The sequence below is a fragment of the Cyprinodon variegatus genome, unplaced genomic scaffold (genome assembly GCF_000732505.1).
Source record: "Cyprinodon variegatus isolate N-32 unplaced genomic scaffold, C_variegatus-1.0 Scaffold26, whole genome shotgun sequence".
Lineage (NCBI taxonomy): Eukaryota > Metazoa > Chordata > Actinopteri > Cyprinodontiformes > Cyprinodontidae > Cyprinodon > Cyprinodon variegatus.
In genome coordinates, this window is record NW_015150479.1 from 790,362 (window position 1) to 813,204 (window position 22,843).

Genomic DNA, 22,843 nt, shown 5'->3' on the forward strand with positions numbered 1-22,843 from the left:
TCTCCAGCATGATCGGCTAAGCGGAAAATGATCTCCCATTAGCAGCGACATAATCACCCATGTATCATCTCTACGGCCCAATTCTGTTCAACTGAGCATGGACCCAGGGCCTCACCACCCATCACTGCCTTCTAACTCGGTGTGTGTGTGTTTGCTCTACAATAAGGAGTGAATGACAGTTTAAATCAACACATAAAACCTTTTTATGTTTTTATTATATTTTCTTTCATCTGGTCCTCTTTTTTTCCAAGTATTATTATCCCTTTTCCTGAACTGGACGTGTGTTTCTGGTATTTTCTCTTCTTCTTTGCTATTATCTACAGTTAAGCTAAGAATAAATGAGACATGAGGAAATAGGTATCTGTGAAAACCTGAGAGCAAGACATGGGCGAAAAACAGGACCAGATCCTAAACAAAGTAAGAGGTAAAGAGTAAATATTGTATGGATGACTCATTTGGCTGCTATGTTAATTCAGATCACAGTTCCTTCTGTATACACTGTATAAACAAACGTACACAGAGACACAGGGAGAGCAAAATGCTCTGTAGAAATTGGAGATACTGTATGTCTGTGCGTGTAAGTGTGCTCCATAGACAGGCGTCCAACTTTGATTAAAGCGTACAGATTGTAAACACAGGAAATATCGACTGCGACAGCAGTAATCGAACCAGGGCAGAAAATGAAAGATGATACTCCATCCTATAGTCTGTCCTCGTTTAAGATCGGTTTTTCCTCATTTCCTCCTATTGCAACTTCACTTCAGTTACAAACACTCCTCTATCTTCATCAGGATTTTCTCCTCTCAGGGCTCTTTGAAATTCCTCTTCTTTCTTCCCCATGTGGTACAAATACGTACACATGGATATACCAAAACCTCAACGAGACACACACCCACACACACACACCCTCGCACACACCTACTCGTTCTGGTACATGTATTGAGGACCATCTGTTGACTCCCATTGATTTTCAGTCATTTTCAACCCTTTCTATGCCCTAACCCTAAAACTAAACATTACCAAAGCATACCTCACCCTAACCCTAACCCAATTGACACCTTAGCCCTAAACCTAACCATTAGCAAAATAGCTTGTGAGGACCAGCAAAATGTCCTCACTTTGCAACAACTGGTCCTCAATCTGATGGTTATATTGGAAAAATGGTCCTCACTCTGAGGGCTAGACAGGTACACCTCCACATGTTGTGTCACACTATCTTTGTGGGGGCTTTGCATTGACTTCCCTTCATGCCCACTAATTTCTGTGGCCTAACCATAATCCTTGCCCTAACCATTACCAACACATACCTAAACCTAACCTTAACTCAATTCACACCTTGGCCCTAAACTTAACCCCAACCCTAGAAGTTTTTCTGTGGGGACCAGTCTTTATACCTCTGAGTACTTAGTACCTCCGAGTCCCCAAAATGTTGCTTATTCCTGGAAAATTGTCCCCACTAGGTAACAAACACATAGCCACACACATTTCGTCTTGCTTCCTTACAGGAACTTTTCATTGACTTTTATTCATTTTGAACTCTAAACCTAACCCTAACTATAACAATAATCTTTAACCTAATGATTAAGTACCTAAGTCCCTATAAGGTGGCATATTCCTTGGAAATTGGCTTTAGTCTGTCCTCATAAGGTAACAAATACCTGCATACAATCCCGACACACACACACACACCCAAAGGGGCAGCCGTCATTAGTTAAAGAGGGGTAAGAACATGGGGAGTCAGTCAGTGACATATTTCTCTGCTCTCTGCTTAGAGACACATCCTTCAGCAGGAACTTTCTCCTGGATGCTCAAAATAGACATGGAAAAGACATTAAAGCTGAGAGGAGAGGAAGAGGAGATAGGATAAAGATTGGAGCGACTAGGTGCTTCAATGGGTCTGAAGCAGGGAGTCATTCTGAATTCTCATGCACATAATTTACAAGTCCTTACAAAAAAATATCAACATTTTCATGTCCTTGTAATATTACACTAGTAATGTTACACTTCTATTCATATCATTGCAATTTTAATTAATAGACTAAAACATCAAGAGTATGCAGGATAAGTAGAAGGAAATCCATTTATCTTTTACAAATAACTTCAAAATGTGATGTAAATTAGTATCCTGCACTTTTCACTCTGATATCATTAAATAAAAAAAAATTTAAATGACAGAGGAGTAAAGAAAATCTGCCTGTGTACAATTTTATCTTAGTTTATGGTTCTCTAAAATACATCTCAATCCATTTAAAACACATCATCTGACTCTTAGGACCTCCAAGAGCAGCTCTAATGAACTCTGGTCCAATTTCTTTTCAGGAGTCTTTATTATAAACTGCCATTACTCATGAATAGCTTAGCATTAAGAAGAGCAAACAGAAATGGGGATGCATGCGGTACATTACTGGGGTCTGTAATTAATCTGCTGACCAGCTGCTTAAGGAATAAAACTTCTGTTTTCTGCATGTCTGCTCTAATATAAAGTTGAATGCCAGACTAAGCAATGAGGTGATAAAAACACTAATAATATTGGTCTGCAGTTTCAATAGCAGAGTGATTTTAACTGTAAGGAATATCCATCCAATGGTTACATGTCCACACAGCAAACATGTGGAGGAAGGTGCTCTGGTTACATGAGCCCAATAACTTTTTTACAGTACAGGGCAAATGATAAGTTTGGACAGAATAACGCAGCATCACTCTGAACACACCATCCCTTAAATAAACATGGTGATGGCAGCGTCATGCTGTGTGGTTGTTTTCTGGCCAGAATTTCCAAAGCATGCCATACTTCGAGAATTTTATCTTGTAAAGATATTTTAAAAAATCATTTCTCATTTTCCCTCTTCCTCAAAATTATGCACTATTTTATGTTGGTGCTTGATAGAAAATTTGACTAAAAGGTGTAATGGTTTGGATTGTATATAAAAAAATAATTAAAATTTAGAACATAAAACATTTAGTTTATCAGAGAAAAAGTTGACATGGAGCGTCTCGCCTTAGAAGTAGCTTTTAGAAAGCCTATAGGATGCCATGGTGTGTTTGTGTTCACTTACGCTGGCGTTACTGTAGCTGTATCTCATGATGAGGTAGAGGGTGGCACAGGCCTGGCTCCTGTTCTCATCTACAGGGCTGCTGCAGTACTGAAGCACTTTCTGGCACAGGTCAGCACACTGCTCCGCCTCCTCCTCGAACAACAGGTCTCCGAACTGCATGCAAACAAACCATCAGATGTAGTCTACAAGGCGGCGTGCTTATATTCAAGGATAATCCCAGTTTACATCAGTGGTTTGCCACCAACACAAACAAATAAGAACGCCTAATTTACACTTAGATTTCTGTGCAATGATACCAACCCACACACAAACACACACTGCGTCTCTTCAATACACACCCACATACACTTGTATGATAATGCAACTACCTTGACGACAAGTGCTCTCAATGTGCTGAAGGTGTGACAGAGGAAAGTGGTGCTCTGGTTGCACGTGAGAGAGTGGAGTAACACCTTCAGCACGCCACCGACGACACTGTCCTTGCATTCATTTAAAGGCACCGCCTGCATACAAAGCAGACGGAGAAATTAGTCACATAATGTGTATAAAAACACCTGCGGGTGGAAAGCAAAAAATTACAAACACTGAAAGGAAGCAAAACAATACACCAACCATGTCTACGTGAAATAAAAACATTTGGTGAGTGAATGAAACTGTAATCTATTCTTGTTTGTATTACTTGAGGATTAATCTAGGAAAATCCCCCTAATAAACCTCAGTTTTCTTTGTAGTTTGGTATCATCTGTTGTGGCCATTCATGTAAAAATGTTGTAAATCACAAACCCCTTTTACGTTTGTGCTTAGTTTTATTTTGTAGACAGAATATATTTAAGTTAGTTTGAAACCAAGATCTATCATTTTTATATTTAGAATTGATTTGATTACTTTGGCCAATTTTAGACCCACACATTAATTTAGAAGATTAGTAACACACGGCAGGGGTAGGGAAGATGGTTTTTGGATGTTGTTCAAATGTCTGGTGAGAAGATGGAAGGTATAAAAAGGTTTTTGGACTTAAATGTCACGGCCTTCCATGTTCCTAAACCGAAGTTTTCCTGAAGGCAACAGGTTGTCTTTTGGAGGCTGTAACAGCAGATTAAGTTAACTTTCATTTTTTTATTTAAGCTCTAAGACATTTTTATTTATATTCTGCCATGGGTTTTTTGCTGTAAATAAACAAACAATATTTTTTCAAGTCAGAAGTGCATATATGAAACACCAACCACGGTCTTCAGGAAAATGTTGGTTTTGGAATATGGAAGCTTTCAAAAGTCTTGGTTAAACTCAACTGCAGACTTGATCTGTTCTGGTGTAACTTTAACATTATCCTGTTATAGAAATGGTGGTACTTTTTTTTATTATGAAATTTCAGGTGTGTATAAAGCAGGGAGAGGGAGGGGGTAGGGAAAAGGCGCGTGAACCATGTTCAGAGGCTGACACCGGTTCAAGTCCTGGCATGTTGACCTTTATTGCATCTCTTCCCCCTCTCTAATCCCATTACGTACCTGCTTAATAAAAAAAATAAACAAATTTAATGCCACTAGAACCTTAAAAAAATAATCTTACAAAAAAAAAACTGACAAGAAAACCAACAACAAACTAAGCACAGAATATTTTGATAAAAGCAAAAAAGTAGGTCAATTGTCAGAGGTTATTTTTTGCACGAAGAACAAGATATGGGTCACTCTTTCTTTTTAAATTGCCTGCTGCACCTTATCAACTGCCTGTGCTGGTCATCAAAATAGTACCATTATTGAATTGCAGTTTGGGGGGGAGGAACAAAAATCTTTCCACGAGCCATACAGTAAATGTCCCTCAGGCCACACTGTAGACACAGCTGGTGTGAAGCAAGCACTGTGAAGGGCTCCGCAGGAGCGGCAGATAGTGCGGAAAAAAGGATTTAACAGACAACATTCTGCCAGGTGCCACAAAAACAACAAAACATCTGGCATTTAATTGTTTCTGTGCAAACTTTTAAAAATAAAACAATTATTTTATGCATTTCATTTCGAGATGAAAATGTCAGAAGCATGTTTTCCCAAAATCGCCTCATATTTAGAATGTAATGAAAATGTAAGTCAGCAGACATTATAAAGGGGAAATGAGGGAGCATTGTGAGTTTCTGGCATCGAGTCAAAACATGTAGGTTTAAAAAAATAATAAGGTGAGAATACCGTCACAACAGTTCAAGGTTATCCTGTGTATTAAAGTCTTTTTAATGAGATGTCAGAGAAAGTGTCAAAGTTATCAGTTTCCTCCAACAGAAAAGCTGCTGCAATTTCCCTTTTCATAAGAAGGACAAAGCTCTAAACTGAAATCTAAGCAATCTTTTTTTCTCTAAATATCGGTCTGTGTTTATTTGGAAATCATAATTGTAACATTATTATAGATGTTAAAAGAAAGCAAATATCGAGTTGTTTTTTGTAGTAGTCAGATTAATTTTCCCTTTTTTCTAACAGAAGTTTATATTAATTTTGATTTCAGATTTTTGTCTAAATAAACCACCTCCCGCCATATAAATGTGGGTTTTTCATTAACTAATCTTACTATGAGCATGTTTTTCTTTCCCAAACATATTAAAGCAATCTTTACTGTTCTCCTAAGAAAAACAACTATAAAACATAAGCCTATTTGTATGGGTTACCTATACAACAGATTTTTTACTCCTTTCCCCATTTCTTTGCACATTATTCAGATAAAAATAATGTTGATCCAAGAGGTTGGAACATCATCAGTTCTTACTGGTTCCTTTGATATTTGACCCGCAGTATGACCCCAGCTTGTTCTGGTAAGAAGCTATCAACCCTAAAGCTGACGCCCACAGGAATTAATTGTGTGCATGTAAATGTAACATGCGAATGCATTTAACTAAACAGTAATGTTTTTACTTTTGTGGTAGCAAAAGGTACTTGACACAGAAAATTGCTTTACTAAGTTTTTTTCTCACTTATTTTTTTGTGGTTGAGATATAATCATATTCATGTTGCAGGCTGTAACGACCGACAAAATGTTCAAACATTTATTTTTGTTCAGTCGTTTTAAACAGTGGACAAACAGTGGACGTTTTAAATAGTGGACAAACCAAATTCATGCATAGCAATACGTCACATTAGACATTACAGTTGATTTTGCTTGTGCAACAAAGAGATAATGCATTTTTTTTTTTGCTATGCTTTGTTGTTTTTGCTTCTATTCGTCTTGTTTTTTTTTTTTTGTCATGGTGAAATATTAGAAGTTCCGAATTTTGTTGTGTTTTATAAAGACATGCAGCAGTCTCACCAAAGGTAATATAATATTTTTTATTGATCCAATAAAAAAAGTTTTTACCCCTTGTTTTAATTTTTTTAAAGGCTAGAAACAATCAACTATGACCTTCTCTTACAGCATAGAAATAACTTGGACCTCTTACACATTATAAACATAGGACTGACACTAAGGATAAATGTAAAAAGGTAAAACGGGATATAATCTAAGACTGCATAATTAAAAGGCTGAATAAAAGAACAATTCTGAATCCTAAATCTGATCCTGGTATTTTAATACTTCTTCCAACTTTCTGAAACAAACACTGCTGCAAAGTTTGATCAACAAATTAGCAACTAAGGAGTTTTTTTTAAAGTAAATGTTGATTTTTCATATATTGTATTAAAGGTAGAGACACTGGAAATATAAACAAGGAATTCTCAACGTTTGGTAAAAGAAGTTTCGCATGCTGAGAAATTAGAAGCTGAATTAAGAGGACCAACAATGTTAAGAAATATTTTCATAGCATCACTGCAGTTTAGAAAAACCTAGACTTAGAGGTTAAATTATGAAATTGAAGATGGGATTAAATCTTAAAACCCATCTGTTAGGTCAGAGTTTGCTTTCGTTTATCAAGCTTTCCATCTAGTACTACTTCATGTTGGTTTAGGTTAGGGAACTCATTATTCAGTATCTCAGCATTAGCAGTTATCTCGACACAAAAGAAACAATTCCTGTATTTGTATTTGAATCAATTTGCCAGCATTTCTGTACTTGGGATAAACTAAGTGACCGTCTGAGATATGGTTATAAACAGCAACATTTCTCTGACCTGTATTATGGTCTCTAAAAGGTCCAGGACGATAAGGTTTGCCTCTGTGGCTAAATTCCCACTGATCAGAGCCTCCTGGTCCAACTCTGCTTTTGTCCTACAGGAAAACAGTGAAGGTTACACAAAAATGACAAAAAAAAGTCAAAAGTGCCTGTGAGAAAAAGGCGCCAATCTCATTAGGTAAACATACTTATCATGCTTGTCATTTGTTTGCCTCCACTGAGTGAGGTCTTTCCTCCAGCGCAGGTTCTCTCTCTGACCCGTTCTGTCCATTCCTGACAGAGATTCAAATAGGGCTAATGATCGATGTGTAAATGGAATAACATTTGTTTCTGATAAAGAATTTTCTTATAGAATTGATGCAGTGAGTTCAAAGCAGGACTTATTTGCAGTTGAAATAAAACTAGTTGATTATTCAGTCATTAGAAAAATGTAAAAGCATTGACTTAACCTTGATGCGTGTGTGTGAAACTAATTTAGGCTTCTAGCTGCCATTTTTTTTTTTTATTATGGTAGGAAAAGCAATTCAATGTTTTATTCCTCAAAACAAAAGCACAAAATGACAGCATATGCGTTACCTCCAACCCGTCTCATCATCTCTCCACGGGCTCCCATTCCTCTCAGCAGGGCTTCCTCTAGCTGCAGTTTAGCTTGCTGGGATTTCTGTAAGGCCTGTGTGCTCACTTTATCACTGCTCTGCTTACCCTGCAGACCCACATTAAGACAACATCCCCAGGTTGAAAGCACAACACACACACTGCAAACAATTTGTAACAAAAACTATGCAAACTTAAACAAGACATGACATGCAACTGGCTACTAGTTCCTCATATTTTTGCACGAAAGAAAAAATTTCAAATCTGCCCAATTAATAAACAAAAGGATCCACAACTGACCCTGTACTCAAAGCAGGACACACATATAGTGAGGAGTTCCAGCAGTTTATTGAGTTGGGAAGGAGGCATATCCACGGTCCAGCGTTGGATAAGGTTGCGGTCGGCGTTCTTCATTACCCAGAGGAAACAAACCAGCAGGTGGCGACTGGTGTCTGCAGCCAAGGTGGCAACAGATTTACCTTGCTGGGAACAGAAGGAAGACAGACTCAAGAAATTTCCAAGAAAAAAAAAAGATCAAATACAACTTAGAGTGATAATCTTTGCTATCATAACAGGTTGACAATGTCTTAAATCAAAAATGTTATTCATTTGTTTTCTTAAAACCTACAACCAAAGAATTGTTTTCTATGAGACTGCTGCATTTCTGCAGCAGCATGCATGTGTCCCAGTCGAGTTCGACTCACAAATTACACTGAATCATGCAATATTATTTTAAACCTTTTAATCTGTATAATCCCAATATATTATGGCCTTGTAAAGCTGGCTCAAGATTTTATGAATCCTTTTAAATATGTAAACTAGAACAAAATCATGTAACAGTCTTCATTTAAGAGGGCTGAACTGAGATATATCATCATGTGCATCAAACAGTATATTAACCATGAGCTTCTTTAAACCAGCTGGGAAGTGAGTGGCCATCGCTTTCATTCTGGTTTCAGGATGCATGGTTCCTCCCCATCTCAACAGGCCTTTAATCTACTGCAGATTAATTTAGCTTCATTCATGTGATGATGAATCACTGCTTTGGATGACTACTGCAGCTTCATTGCGTGGCACTTTTGATAAATGTAGCCATTAGGCTCCCACTGCCCTAAGTGTCCCACCTACAACCTAGTTACCCAGGTCTGTTTTTGTCTAGAGCAGGACAGAACTAACGCTCACCAGAACAGACATTAAACACCATTGCGTGTGAACAGAAAACATGCCATTGTTTATATGAAAATGTGCATTTCCATTTCTCCTGCAATGACTAAACGATTCATGAATATTCTGTTTGAAGGCGAGCTGTCTGTACACAAGGAACAAGAGCTTGGGCTGCCGCTCCTCGGGTTTCTGACGACTACCAGACCAATGGCTCGTTTGCATAAAAAACCTGCTATTTCCACAACAACATTTATCGCAACAACATACCGAGGGGACTGATTCATGTTCTGGAGCGGAAGAGAATGGCGGTGCTCAGTTTTGGTGCCTGTGCTGCTGTTGTTGCAGCCACAGCTTGATGGATGTGTTTGTCAGGGAGGACGGCCCTGTTCACTTATGTCGGCAATGCCTGGCCATAAACCATCTCCCACAGATGTGCGTGTTTATGTGAATGAGCGTGTGAGTTTTTTTTCCTCCTTTTTCTTTTTGCGGGATGGATGAAGAGTGTGTGTGGTTCTGACAGCTAATCAATCAGCATCAGTGCAGCTCACCTGTTGGGAACCAAAACGCTCAAAGAACAGAACCTTTCAGAAGTTTTAAAACAATTCAACGCTCTACAACGGCCATTCTCATTCAAAAATTAAAAGGGATCAACTTTACCAGGGAGGCCATGGAGATGAGAACGTTACGCCCCAACGTGTTGAAGGGATTCCCGGCAATCGCCATGGCAACAGACTGATTGATAGGTGGCACGTTTTCAAGGTCATCCTCGGTTTCGCTGGTCTTGTTTTTGCTGGCTCGTGTGTCAGAAACTTAATGAGACAAACAAGAAGCAGAGAGGAGCTACAGCTTTAAGATTTAAACAGCTGCGTCTTAATCAGAGGTAAAACAGACGTAAGAGTGAACACATTCATATCAGGTTGGAAAAAGATTGATGGCCACATTTATATATAAAAACAAAGTTACTTCATTGTCGTTTATTGCTGATTAAAGGCATCCCATTAACCTTGAACCTCGTTAGACCTCATTAATAGTAAGCACCACAGCCTCTATATCACAAACACTTAGGTGTAATTCTTTTTATTTACTCCAAAGACTGACCCATGAGATTATACTTTCCCACATACCTGTGAAATCAAGGTAGTTTGTTGAGTCTATAATAATCCCCACCAGGGGGAGGTAGAGAGCAGCCACCTTGGCTCTGACCTCAGTTTTAACACAACGCTCATCAAGATCATGGGAACACAGCAAGCTGTAAATTGCATTGATTGCCTTTCTTTGAACCTTTCCCCTGCAAACAGAAAAAAAAAAACAGTCAATTAATGTGATTCAATCCAAGCTTTGCAAAAAAGTCCTGCTTCTTGACCCTTATCACATTTCCTCAGAACAGCCAAAAAAGGTGACAGGTATTTTATTCTATCATGATAATAATAATAATAATAATAATAATATCATGATATTAATAAATAATAATAAAGTGTAATAACTGTGAAGAGAACAGATAATAATGGTTTACTGTTTATTTTAAAGATGAAAATGGAAAGAACTGTGGTATGCATTTCCATTGCAATAATATAGACTATAACACATTTCTACCAGATTTAGACACCCAGAAAGTAAATCTACTAATCTTCTTAGCTAAAAAGCTCAAGCTTAGTAGAACAGATGAATAATATCTGTGAATGTTAATTTTCACGTCTTTTCATTCATTTTTTAATGAAAGTGAATTCAGGAATGATTCAGCCATACCATAACATGAAGTCTTGAAACTAACCAATTCCACTATAGCTCTTCATGTTTAGGGTCATTGTCTTGTTAGAAGATCAACCTACATCCCAGATTTAAGTGTTTTCATCCTCATGCAGCTTTTCTTTTATGATTTTCCTAATTTCAACCCTATTCATTTCTGTTCCCTTCTTTAAAAAAAAAAAAAAAAAAAAGGTTTTCCCACACCATTAAGGTGCCATTACCGTGCTTGGTAAGGAGAAGGAGGCCTTCAAAGACGAGTGCAGAGTTTGTTTGCTTTTGTTTTTGCCACCTACAGTTACTGTATGCATGTTGGCCAGACAGTTGAAGTTTGGCTTAATCATAATTGTGCTATACCCTGAGTTGGTCTATCAGGTAGGTTGCATTGAAGTTTTTGGTTGTAATGTGACAAGAGGGAAATACGGTATATCATCATTTGTTGAAGATAGAGAGGGTTTTAAATAGAATAAAATAAAAGAGAGCAAATGCAAATAATTTGACACAGCTCTTCCGTACCCCTCTGATTCCATGTCAAGTGCAGCACTCAGTTCTGTTAAGAGCAGACCGGTGAGGTAATGCTGTTGCTTGAATTCCTGAGAAAGATCAAACAGAGCCAAGATCCTCTGCTGTTCCTGGTAGGAGCCGGAACTCTGGAAAAAAAAAAATCCAAATTAAATAATAAACAAAGGCACAGAAGCTAGAACCAGATTTTTGGGTACTGTCTTATTTCCTTTTAAACTTGCTCTTTAAATTACCTGCTCTTTAAGTAGTTTTGGCATTAATGTTGATATTTGTAATGGTCTTTTGTTGTCTAGTTTTTCTTTTTCATATTTCACCCATGGGTCCATAATAATTTTTTTTATATTAAAAATTTTCAAAGGTCTCATGTAATATTATCTTAAATGTCCAATTTTCATTGATTTTGTCAGGAAAACCGTCACAATTTACAGAAATAAGGGCTAAAAACATCAGTGCCCCCTCAGTGAACTGATTTACTAAATAAAGGAAATGTCCAGTAATATTGTAATTTTTTTTTAAATGTACCTGTTGAGTTTTTTTATTTGATACTCACGACCATACAGTGTTATGCAGAAATAAAGCTTGTAAAACCTGATTTCTTTTAGGACCCCAGTGAATTAGGTTGCTTAAGTTACTGATGCAAACATGTGCATTTGAGAGGGCAGACCTGTGAGGAGATTGACGGACAGGGAGAGGCGGGGGCAGAGGCTGGGCTGCTGAAGAAGAGGCTCAGGTTGAGGTAGTGCTCGTGGCTGCAGAGGATTCGAAGGAACTCCAGGCGCATGCTGATCAGAGTCGGTATTGAAATACTCTTAGCTGACATCTTTCAGCAAGAAAAGAAAGAAAACAGGAATGGTCAATATCAATTTTTGCTTTTTTATTATACGAAAAATGTTTTTGTTAAAAATAAAAATTGCCTGAAATACTTCTGCTCTTGTGTGAGTACCAATTCACCTGGTTGCAGTAGTTTCTCACAAGCTGGAAGACAAACCCTCGGTCCATGAGGGACATCAGGTCATAGAGGAAGAAGGCCAGACTGATGTTGATTTTCTCTGCTTGCTCTAGCTCCTGAAACAACAGTCAACAAACAGCAATCAGTAAGCTGCACTGACCGGATCTCACCAAGGATCTAGCTGAGCAAGCTGAGCTTTTGTTACCACAGAGACAAATTTAATTAGCACTTCCACCTCCCTGTTGTTTAGAGGACACAGGCAATATTAGCACTGAAACAGCCCGCTTAGAAGAGCAGAGGCTGTAGAGGGGTTCCTCTGCTGAACATGTTGGCGACTCGAGCTAAGCGGATCAGTTTCTTGAATTCGCTCAGCTGTTTAATGTCTTATTAATGTTTTCATCACCTTCTGTTGTTTGACAAGGATGGTGCAAATCTCTGCTGTGACCACGGAGACGATAGTGGTGATGTCATCTTTGAATCTGTCAGAAAAGCGGTTCCGCCGAGGGACACTGTACCTGTCTAGCTGAGACACATGCTGAGCCATGCTTTTCACCTGAATAAAAAACACACAGAATAAAATAATAAGATTAGAAAAACATGAAGAAAAATAAAAAATAAAGCCAGAAAACAAGGAAGCTGGTTTGAACAACCTGATTTAAAAAAACAACACATTATTACATATTTACTTTGCCATTTCTAAGAATTAAAGAACGCTAACTATGGCAAAGATAATACAAATATTTGATAGATAAGAGGGTTTTAACTCTCTTTTTATCAGTGGTGAATTTTGCATAAATGGCATCTTAGGTACAGTAAACCCATTTCTAGGCACTGATAAAAGCACAATTAACCACACACCAACCTACGTGATCAGGGCCATTACAACAAAATATGATTGATATGATTAAAAAAAAAGGTTTTACATTTTATATATATATATATATATATATATATATATATATATATATAAAATATTCTATATTAGTTTTACCTGGCTAGATCTTAAATTCTACCATAAAATGTCTGCTCAGTGAAAGATATTGTTAAAATTTCAAACAAAGGAGAGTTCCTACAGAACTAAATAACTCAAGAAAGTTTGAAATATTATTTGTTTATTTATTACTATTATCCATTTACCATCAATGTTAATAAAAAAATCGAGATTTCACATTTTATCTCAGTCTTACATGTTATCTCAAATATGGAGCCATGAAAAGCGTGTAAAAATTGCCACTGACCAACAACTCAAAGAAGAACCAGGCATATTTGTAAGCGTTTTCTCTGCAGACGCCAGTGCTGACGACCATCTGCAAAGCAAGCTCCTCATGAAATTGCTGTAAGAAAGAAACATACAAAAATTTTACTAAAAAAAAAATACAGCATCCGTTTAACTTTCGATCTAAATGAAATTTAAGAATGATCATTAACAGGGCTCAGTGTTGACTGAACTCTGACTGATCCCACTGCGCTGTGTTATACTTCCACCTTGTGGCTAAGAGAGGAAAGTAAAAGGTCCCTCTTGTTGGCGTTTATATCTTGGTGCTCTTCAAAACATCAGTATTTTTACCTTTAAGTACTGAGGAAAAAATGCTCCTAGTCTATAGCGTGGCGCCATAATAGTGTTTATTTTACTGGACTTTAGACCGGACTACAGACTGACTTGATGAAAGACTGATGAAAGCAGAGACAATGTGCAAGCTGACATTCAAACTGGAGACTAGAATAAAGAACAAAAATTAGATTAATGCAATCTCGTTAAATCACATCTTAGTCACCTTTACTTTTTAAATGATGACAACTCTTCCACGTTTTGTCTTATGGAAACATGGTTCCATACGTTTCCATACTTTTCTAGGCCAGCGAGATATTTAAATCAGTTACTGTGCATCTTCAGACGGCACAGGAACTCTATTCAAATCAAGAACTCAAAAATGAAAATACATCTATTTTTTTTTTTGTTTCGTTAAGACATTAGGCAATAGGAGAATTGTAATTTCATAGAAGAAGAATTAAAGTCTGTCAGCTTGCCCAAACAAGGACCAAAGTGCTTTGTTTCTATAAAGCTGTTAATAATAGTTACACAAAATAAATAGAAAAATAGATATAAAGATAAACAGTAGCTGCTTTTTGAACATGGCACTGCATCCTGTTGGTCTGCTCTCATTCAGAAAAGTTCTCTGTTTATTTTTCAGAAAATAAAACCAGCTGTATGGAAGAGAAACATGTATATCACACTAGATTACATTTTATAGTCTGTTCTCTTTAGAAATACCTTTCTGTTGGAGGGTCTGGTGCTCCCTCCTGAGTTCTGATAGTTGCCTGCCTCCACGTAGGTGGACACGCGGCTCCCCGGGTAGTTATGACCCTGCAGAGAAAACGTTCCATCAACCATCATGGATGATTTCATTATCAATATAAATCAGATCGAACCTGTGCCATTTCAGATCTATCAGGTTTGTCAAGAACATTTCTGTTTGATTAATACCAGAATTATCAAAGAATACTACTTCTTAAAACAATCTGGGAAGACAAGCTAATTATGCAATTGCTTTATAGGGTTTTTTTTTAGGGAAAGAAATATTATGCTTCCCTTTATAAAGTGAATGAAAACAATTAGCTTTAGTTTAACATCCTATTCCATGTTTGTTTATACCTAGCCAATAGTTAGGTTATTTAATGTTTTCTATAATCTCCTAATTTGGATTTGCTTGGTCTTATTCCAAATTACCTTGGCAGAAAGGATATCTTTGATCTCTACATCTTCTTCAGAGGCTTGCTGAGCAGGAATGTCAGGGTTGCTGCTGCTACGGACTCTGGACTGGAGGAGCATGCAGCCGACTCTGGCTGCCGTAGCAGGACCTATTGTCATGTAACGACTGTCTGATGAAGGAGCTGAACCTGCTGAGCCTGAGCACAAAGAAAGAAAAAAAAAGAAATATAAATCCTCATCCTGCAGATTGTGCCTGGAAATACGTTCTTAATGATAATTAGAACATTACCTGAATTCTGCATGTCCCGGGGAGGATCAGGAAGACGAAACACCCAGTAAAGGTAAGCTGCTAACAGGATATTCCTTCCCAACTGGTCTCTGTACAGCTCTTGGCTGTTATGTAGACTGTTGACAATGGACACCACTGATTCAAATGCTATCTGGGCCAGATTGGCTAAAAGTAAGGGACACGTGTGCACAAATAAACATGGTTAGAAGTTTGAAATCTGAAAAGGCAAACAAAAGTATATGTTGCCTTACCAGTTTGACCAGCAATGACCATGGGCTGCATGATGAGCGTGAAGAGTTTATCCAGGACCCGGTGCAGGAAGAGCACCAGAGGCTCTAGGTTTGAGGAGGACAGAGATATGATGCTGAGCTTCAGCTCGTGCTCCAGTTTGTTCTCAGGAATCTTCTCATCCCTGATCCGTACAGGGAACGTAGTTCCACCTTCCAGTGCGTGACACAGCGTGAAGAAACGTTCCAGGTGGTTATCCTGATGCAGATAGTGGACAAGTGTTACGGTGGGAAGGGTTGTTATAAAATAATTTTCTTTTATTCTTAATCACCTGAGGGTGAACAGAAGAGACAGCTTGGATCTCAAGGTTGAAGAGTCCTTTGTGACTCTCCATCCACTTCACAGGAGGAACCTGGGGTGGAAGTTTCTACAAGAAACAACATATAACTTCAGTCCTCCAAATATTTGATCCTCTCAAAAGAGAGGGGAGGCGTTCATAGAAAACTTTTGGGAAGGAGGGGGCACTAACACATGAGCACAATTCAAAAATACACAAACAGCTTTCGGACATATCTTCCACCACAGAATCCTCTTTCATGCCTTTAGGGCTAGAAAACAATAACCCAAACTTTGAGAATCTCATAATTGAATCCATCGTCCAAAAATCCAAAGAGAACGGTACAACTAGAAAATGAGCAACACAAGGTTTTTCCAGACTTTTGGGCGGTGTTGGAACCAAATGCTGCCGACGAACCTAGGAACATCATCGCTACTGTCAAACATGATGGAGGCAGCACCATGCTGTGGGGACTGCTTTCTTCAGTAGGAACACCTAAGCTGATTAGGGTTAATGGGAACTAATTACATGGTAATCCAGAGAGAAAAGCTGCTGGAGGCTCCAAAAGACAGATATTTCCCTTCCAGTAAAAGAGGAAACTTCAGTCATAAGTAGGAATGGAGAAGATGGCTGGTCTAATGACTATAGGAAGGAGAAGGCCTATGATTCAATGAGTTTCATGCCTATATACCACTTTTCCTTCATTAATTTTACATACTGTTTGAATGTGTTAAATTTGTAATTTTACTAGACTTTCTGAAATAGAATAATTAATTCATTATTATCCATCTCTAGATGCAACGTCCAGACTTAAATGAAACAGATTTTTTCAGACAGTTGTTCTTTTACTTTCTATTTAATCAACTGCTTAAAGTTTTTTGAGCAGAAAAAATGAAAACGTTTCCAGCCTCTAGATGGTGGGTAGAAATAAAATCAGAGTAGAGATAGGTCAATACATCGGCCAGCTGATATTTTGGGCCAAAGTCTGCAGTAGGTTAAATAGGGTACAAAGAGTCAAAGCAAGATGCCCTTAAAGATATATCTATAAAAAAAAGACAGACAATATAAAAAATAGTGTATATAGCACAAAAAAGCATAAAAAATAAAAAAGTTGTAATGTCCTGGAATATGTTTCCCTTAGACATACCGTAAAAAATCTGCACAGTAGAAAGTTAAAGAAAGACTACACAGTAGTTGACTTGGGTTATTGCACTTGCGCTGCAGAAACCAAAGATTTCTAGTAATAAAAAACATTGAAGACCATGTAGCCTTTTTCCTTCACTTAATCATTATGTTCCTTATGGTGTTGGTCACTTAAAATGTTCGTACCTCAGGAGTGTGTAGAGAATAGTTGACAGGCAGTCGCTCCAAAACGATTGGCAGACAAAACTGCCCCGTCTGCAGGCGGTCACAGTTTAGTATCGGCAGCCACTACACCAGAGGGACACAACATATTCATTTGGTCAGCTCAGTTACACAGGTTTTAAAAATGTTAAAGTCTGAAGGGAGTGGTTTTATGGATGACAAATAAAATCTCACAGAATATCCAATGAGGGTCTCACAGCTGCCGCTCTGGTTCTGTTTCTGTTGGCAGCTGATGTGGTAGAAAGTAAAGAGCAAGTGATGCCTCTCTGTTAAACGGGCTGGAAGAGAAAGCTTCACTTCCTCATAGAAGTCTGGAGACCTGAGATGAGTAAACAAGTAAACAAAAACAGACAAATAAAAAGAAGAGACATGACAATGAAGAGTGTGAATATGACAAAAATCAACTGATTGAGTGTGACAAGGAAGACTGAACTGATGGGAAATTATTAATGCATATAAAACATTTTTAAAGCTGAGCTGTTGTAAATGATGAAATTAAAAGAGATAATTTAAAGGAGAAAATATGATGTTATGCAAAAATAAATTTAAAGAGTAACAAATCTGTTTTTTTTTTCTCTTAGAAATGTTGACATTTTTCTTGCACTTTCCTTATAAATTAAACTGATATTTTAACACATTGTGCTGAGAACAGTAATGTGTACTTGCTTGTTATGATATGTAATAGGGGTGTAAACTTCTTGTAACATCTCAGGACCACTGGATTTCCCAAAAATAACCTAAAGACAAACATTAGCATTATAAAAATGATTGAAAACAAAAGACATTAGATGAAATTTGGTCTTTTTAAGGATTGTTTTGATCAGCTGTACTCACAGGAAGAACGCTGCTCGGGTCCTCTCCACTCATAAACTGGATTTTGATGGTGATATTTCTAGCTGAAGTGAGCCTGTTGACAAAGTTGAGTCTCTGGGGATAGACAAACAGCAGGTTCCTACAGGAAAAAAAGGGGAAATGATGGAGAGATCAGATGTTTTTCCTTTGTAAAAATCAAAAAGTGCAATTAGAAAACAATCCACTAGATGACACTGTTGTTCCAGATATAACCTAGCTAAGTGGCAGTAAGGTAAACTTCAGAGAAAACTAATCAGATAATGAACTACAAGAAAAAAAAAAGCATATTTATAAAATACTTATATTAGACTGATAAAAAGTCAAAGCTCACTTGAATTAATGTTCAAATGTTGAAATCAGATGATTCTGAAATCTGATTGGTAAAGATTGCTTCTTTGAACATTTCTTCATGCTCACAATGTATTGTGAAGTAAAAGTAAACACAGGCAAGGTATCATAGCAGCAAACGCCAGAGTTTAAATATGTTTGTTTAAAGATGAAAAAAACTTTACTTTCTTATCTGCCTGAGGCATTTATGAGAAAGAATCTCTGCAAGAGCAAACACCCTGTTTGAGAATCATACCATCAATCACTGCTCAGTTTTCACATCTGCAAGCATTGAAGTCCTACCAAAGCCATTTTCCCTTCTACTGTATATCAATTTACATATGTTTATAAATATATATTTTGAATTTATAATATGGAGCAGCTGCTCAACACACCTGTAAATGTTGTGAGGGACATAAACCTCACTGGAGGGAAACTCAAGAACCTCTTTGACAGGGCGGACATTTTTCTCAGCCACAGGTATGAGCGGGATGAGCTCTGTGGAGAGACAGGCCTGTGGCGTGTCGTGGACTGGAGACATGTCCAGTTTAATGCAACCTGAAGAAAAATAAATTTTAATTGGTAAATATATACTGAATCTGTAGTTTTTTTTTTTTTTTTTTTTATCTTGGTCCAGATATAGACACAAACTGATAAGAGAAAACAAACAATGTTACGCTCAGTGAAATACCTTTTCTGGCTTTGTATCAAATTAGATCAATATCTCCTTTTAAGATAAACATTTTAGGCCCATTTGATACCATGTCACCAAATGTGGCAAAGAAATAGGGAGAAAGATTTTAAAGCAGGATTTTATATCCAAGCGTAATAATAATATATATGAAGAAGCATGTTTCAAAATCGGAGTGACCAGACAAAAACTACTGAGCTTTGAAAATAGATGGTTAAGAAAGAAGATGAAAGTAATGCAGAAATTGTTTGAATGCAATTAGAAAAAACCTGGTATGGTCTTGATTCTTCTCTGAGGCGTTGAGGTTTTCTTAATATCAGCCAAGAATTTCAACAAATCTTCATCACTTAGACGATCCCCCTCCTGAAACATAAACAAGCACAATATCCTATTTTTATTGATGTACATGAATGCCTAGATTGAGAAGGTGTGAAATAACGCTGATTTAAAAAAGTTGAATAAATGGGCAGAAACATTAGCAGAGGTAGAGGTATTTTCCCCATTTCTCTTTCCACAGAGGGACAAAGGCAAGCAGGAACACGCCCTCGTCTTTGTTACATCCTCTATCTCAGTAGTTTTTTTTCTTTTTAACGTTTGATTTTTGTTTTGTTTGGAAGGGGGTGTCTGTCTAACCTGTTTGAAGATCGTGGTGATAGTAATAGTAGCAGGTTTGAAGGTGTGAACATTATAACATGCTTCTTCCATGTTACAGAAACGCTCCGAGTTCCTCCTGGGAAGCTGCGCTCTCCGATCCATGCTGCTGGATTTACCTTCAGGTAAAGCAAATAAAGAATATAAAAAGGTTACATGAAATAATATTAATTCAAATATTTATGCATAAGGACCAGTATTTGCAGGTGTAGATGGATATGTTTCTCTTCATATCAGTTTGTGATGCCATTACTGAAGATAATGCTATCTTTCACAGATGGTTAAAATGTGAACTCGGTAATATTTTGAGCTTATCTAGAAAACATTTTGCCAATTTATCCACAAAAGCCAAATTACAGCAACATGGGCAACTGCTAAAGTTTTCTTGTGTCTACTGGATCAGAGTGTTCTTTGCTATAAACAAAAAACTATATATATATATATATATATATATATATATACTTATGTTCCTTTGCAAAAATAAATCAGTAACCTGGTAATTGGCTGGGGAAAATTTAAAAGTTGATTTTATTTCTGCAGATATATTTTCCAAAAGAGTCTATTTTTCAGATGAGGCTTTAACATAGTCTATGGGAACTTTTATTTGTTCTTTCTAAATTTTTATTTTTTTTATTTTTATTCCTTTCAAGTTGAGGAGCTTTTTTCCTCATATCCTTGACTGGCAACCTTCTTTAGAAGACGTGTTTCGTTTGCAGCGTCTCTCTCTCTCTGTAAATCATCTCCCAAGCTAAAGGGAGAATCAGTGTTAACTGGACACAAAACAGAAATCTTGTAACAGATAGTCACTAAAACAAAGCTTATCTAAATTAAATGTACTTGAATATATGAAGAAAAGTAAATGTAATGTAATATAGCAGTATATAAATAGGTGACAACCTAAGAACAATTAGCTAAACGGCTGACACTAGGTAAATAACTTACCAAAGAATTACAATCAATTATGAATGACCACATTGTCACTTGTGTGAAACTGATAAAGAAACCTGGACAACATAAAGTGAAGGAGGTATTAAATATGTTAGCTCAAAGCTATGATGTGACCCCTTACACCCCCACAATGGACTGTTCTCTCTGCTGCACTCTGGAAAGAGGCTTCGCAGTATCCACTGCAGGAACTGGACTCTGCATCCCATTTGCAACATTATTTTTTAACACCAACATGCTGAACTTTTATAATCCTTTTAAATAGGTTACAACTCAATGTTATACTGCATTTTGCACCATATTTGTGAAACTTTCCATATTAATTGCCTTTTGAACCACTATTTTTATTGGTTTTCCTTTTCTCCTATACTGTTTACATTATGATCAATGCTGCAGTTTAAAATGGTAATGTTCATTTTACTGTTGTAAGCTGTTTATTATCAATTCATTATATTTAATTATAATCATTAATTAATTATTATAATAATTGAATAAAGTTATTTAATTTAATAATGTTTTTCCAAGTCTCCTTCAGAATAAAATACAATCTGTGTTGACTGGTATATCTTCAAAACTTTATTTTTCTCATCTCAATGACAAACACACCTCCTTTTAGGCTATCAGAGTCTGTGACATCACGCTCAAAAGTAGCAGTAGAGATGACTTCCATGATGTTAACAGTTGCCCAAGCAAACGGCATGCGATAGCGGCCCAGCCTGTGGCAGAAGGCCTCGGCGTGGCCTTTCAGTTTCTCTAGTTTGTCCTTGTTCTATAAGAAAAAAAAAACAGCAAAAGAAATCCATAACTCATTACTTTTCCATTTACAGCCAAACATTGAACCCACAGAAAGCATTGGTATCATTAAGGGAAGAAAGGAGTGAAATGTCACGGGACCAGCATATTTCTGTGAAGCTAACCAGTTGACACACCAAACAAATCTCTCTGCTACTTTACCTTTGTAGAGTCACTCTCCCTCATTGTTAAATATGGGTCGGCACAGTCACCGATCTCTCCTTGCTGGAGAACCTTCTCAATCTGAAACACAGACAGGAAGAACACAAGTAAGTTTCACAAACCAGTGAACTGCAGGGTGGACTTTATATCTTCAGTTAAACAATTCATTTAAAATCAGGGATCTTTAATGTTTTTGGTCTTTTTTACACCATTATTTAAGGAGAAAAACTTCTCCTTACCTTGATGACCAGGTATATATCAGGGGAAGGATAGGTGATGGAGAAGATGCCAGATCTAGCCAGGGTGGAGGGATCCACACGTGGAGTGTGAGGTTTCAAAAAGTTTCTAAACTGCTCTGAGTTGAGATCACAGTAGAAGTTCTCTGATATCTGAAAGATATAAAGAATGAAACAATGACCATATTTCAGAAACAACAGTCCTACAAAGGCTGGATAAATGCACCACTTCAAAGAAGGTAATGTAAATGAAAGCAGAATCAAAAGATGGATTGAAAAGCATAGCTGACTATGCACTCTACGGTTTCTCTTCTCCCTCTTAAAACAGCCTGCAGGCAGACAGAATACAGTATGTCCTTATGTGGATGAACCCGCTGTGTGTCATGTGATCATATTCACTGCAGGGATTTTAACCTCCATCAATCACTCTGTACAAGCCACAAGGCCTCTGCTGCACTGACTAGAAAAGCACACACACTAAAACACTCAGATTAGTATGTCATCACACTATTTTTTTTAAACTAAGCCCCACCATAACATTTCAGGCAGATGCAATGTCTTTTTCTGCTTCATTGCAAACTTAATCACACCCATTGAATGTTGTCAGGTTATGTTACCACATCTTTAATGTGTTTCAACTGAAACAAAGTGGCTTCATTATTGTGAAGCAGTAGGACAACGATCCAGTCTGTCAAAGCAAAATAGGATGTGACTTATTTTATTTTATGGTATCAGGTTAAAGGCAGACATCCCAAGTCTCCCGGAAGTTACGGGAGTCTCCCTGATATTGATAATTGTACATGCCCGCAAGTCGGATAAATTATCCCGGATTTTAGAATGCGCAGTGGTGTTTTTTTAATGCGAGTGAGAGCGGGCAGGTAATAATTCAAGCATCATTTGCAGATTACAGACATCCCCAGTTCCAAAAACTCATTTCAGGGAGATGCTTATCCCCCCCTCGCCACGGTGTCATCACTCATCAACATGGCCGGATCTAGACAGGGACCAACGGGGGCCAGTGCCCCTGTAGGTCATATCCTGGCCCCTGCTATGGCCCCTGTACTGAAGACATAATACTTAATAGAAATTCTAATGATGATATGGGCTCGACCAGACAGGGTTCCTGATAGGTCCTTTGGATGTGCTTCATTTT

At 37.4% G+C, this 22,843-nt stretch overlaps 1 protein-coding gene across 3 annotated transcripts in view; it reads right to left on the minus strand.

Annotated features, from left to right (window-relative positions):
- The window catches only part of dock8 (dedicator of cytokinesis 8), a 77,254-nt gene that overhangs the window by 16,595 nt on the left and 37,816 nt on the right, over positions 1-22,843 (minus strand). For all 3 annotated transcript variants that reach the window (XM_015396014.1, XM_015396033.1, XM_015396024.1), the window contains 28 exons: positions 21,694-21,843; positions 21,455-21,535; positions 21,107-21,269; positions 19,538-19,674; positions 19,174-19,267; positions 18,609-18,771; positions 17,869-17,986; positions 17,701-17,771; positions 17,209-17,353; positions 16,999-17,100; positions 15,664-15,759; positions 15,356-15,590; positions 15,105-15,269; positions 14,834-15,012; positions 14,378-14,470; positions 13,344-13,439; positions 12,509-12,658; positions 12,108-12,221; positions 11,821-11,976; positions 11,151-11,284; positions 10,016-10,179; positions 9,549-9,700; positions 8,028-8,210; positions 7,710-7,836; positions 7,322-7,406; positions 7,132-7,228; positions 3,425-3,559; positions 3,057-3,209 (listed from right to left, as the gene is read on the minus strand). In XM_015396014.1, the coding sequence (XP_015251500.1) occupies positions 3,057-3,209; positions 3,425-3,559; positions 7,132-7,228; positions 7,322-7,406; positions 7,710-7,836; positions 8,028-8,210; positions 9,549-9,700; positions 10,016-10,179; positions 11,151-11,284; positions 11,821-11,976; positions 12,108-12,221; positions 12,509-12,658; positions 13,344-13,439; positions 14,378-14,470; positions 14,834-15,012; positions 15,105-15,269; positions 15,356-15,590; positions 15,664-15,759; positions 16,999-17,100; positions 17,209-17,353; positions 17,701-17,771; positions 17,869-17,986; positions 18,609-18,771; positions 19,174-19,267; positions 19,538-19,674; positions 21,107-21,269; positions 21,455-21,535; positions 21,694-21,843 (3,738 nt within the window). The remainder of the gene's footprint in view (positions 1-3,056; positions 3,210-3,424; positions 3,560-7,131; positions 7,229-7,321; positions 7,407-7,709; positions 7,837-8,027; positions 8,211-9,548; positions 9,701-10,015; positions 10,180-11,150; positions 11,285-11,820; positions 11,977-12,107; positions 12,222-12,508; positions 12,659-13,343; positions 13,440-14,377; positions 14,471-14,833; positions 15,013-15,104; positions 15,270-15,355; positions 15,591-15,663; positions 15,760-16,998; positions 17,101-17,208; positions 17,354-17,700; positions 17,772-17,868; positions 17,987-18,608; positions 18,772-19,173; positions 19,268-19,537; positions 19,675-21,106; positions 21,270-21,454; positions 21,536-21,693; positions 21,844-22,843) is intronic.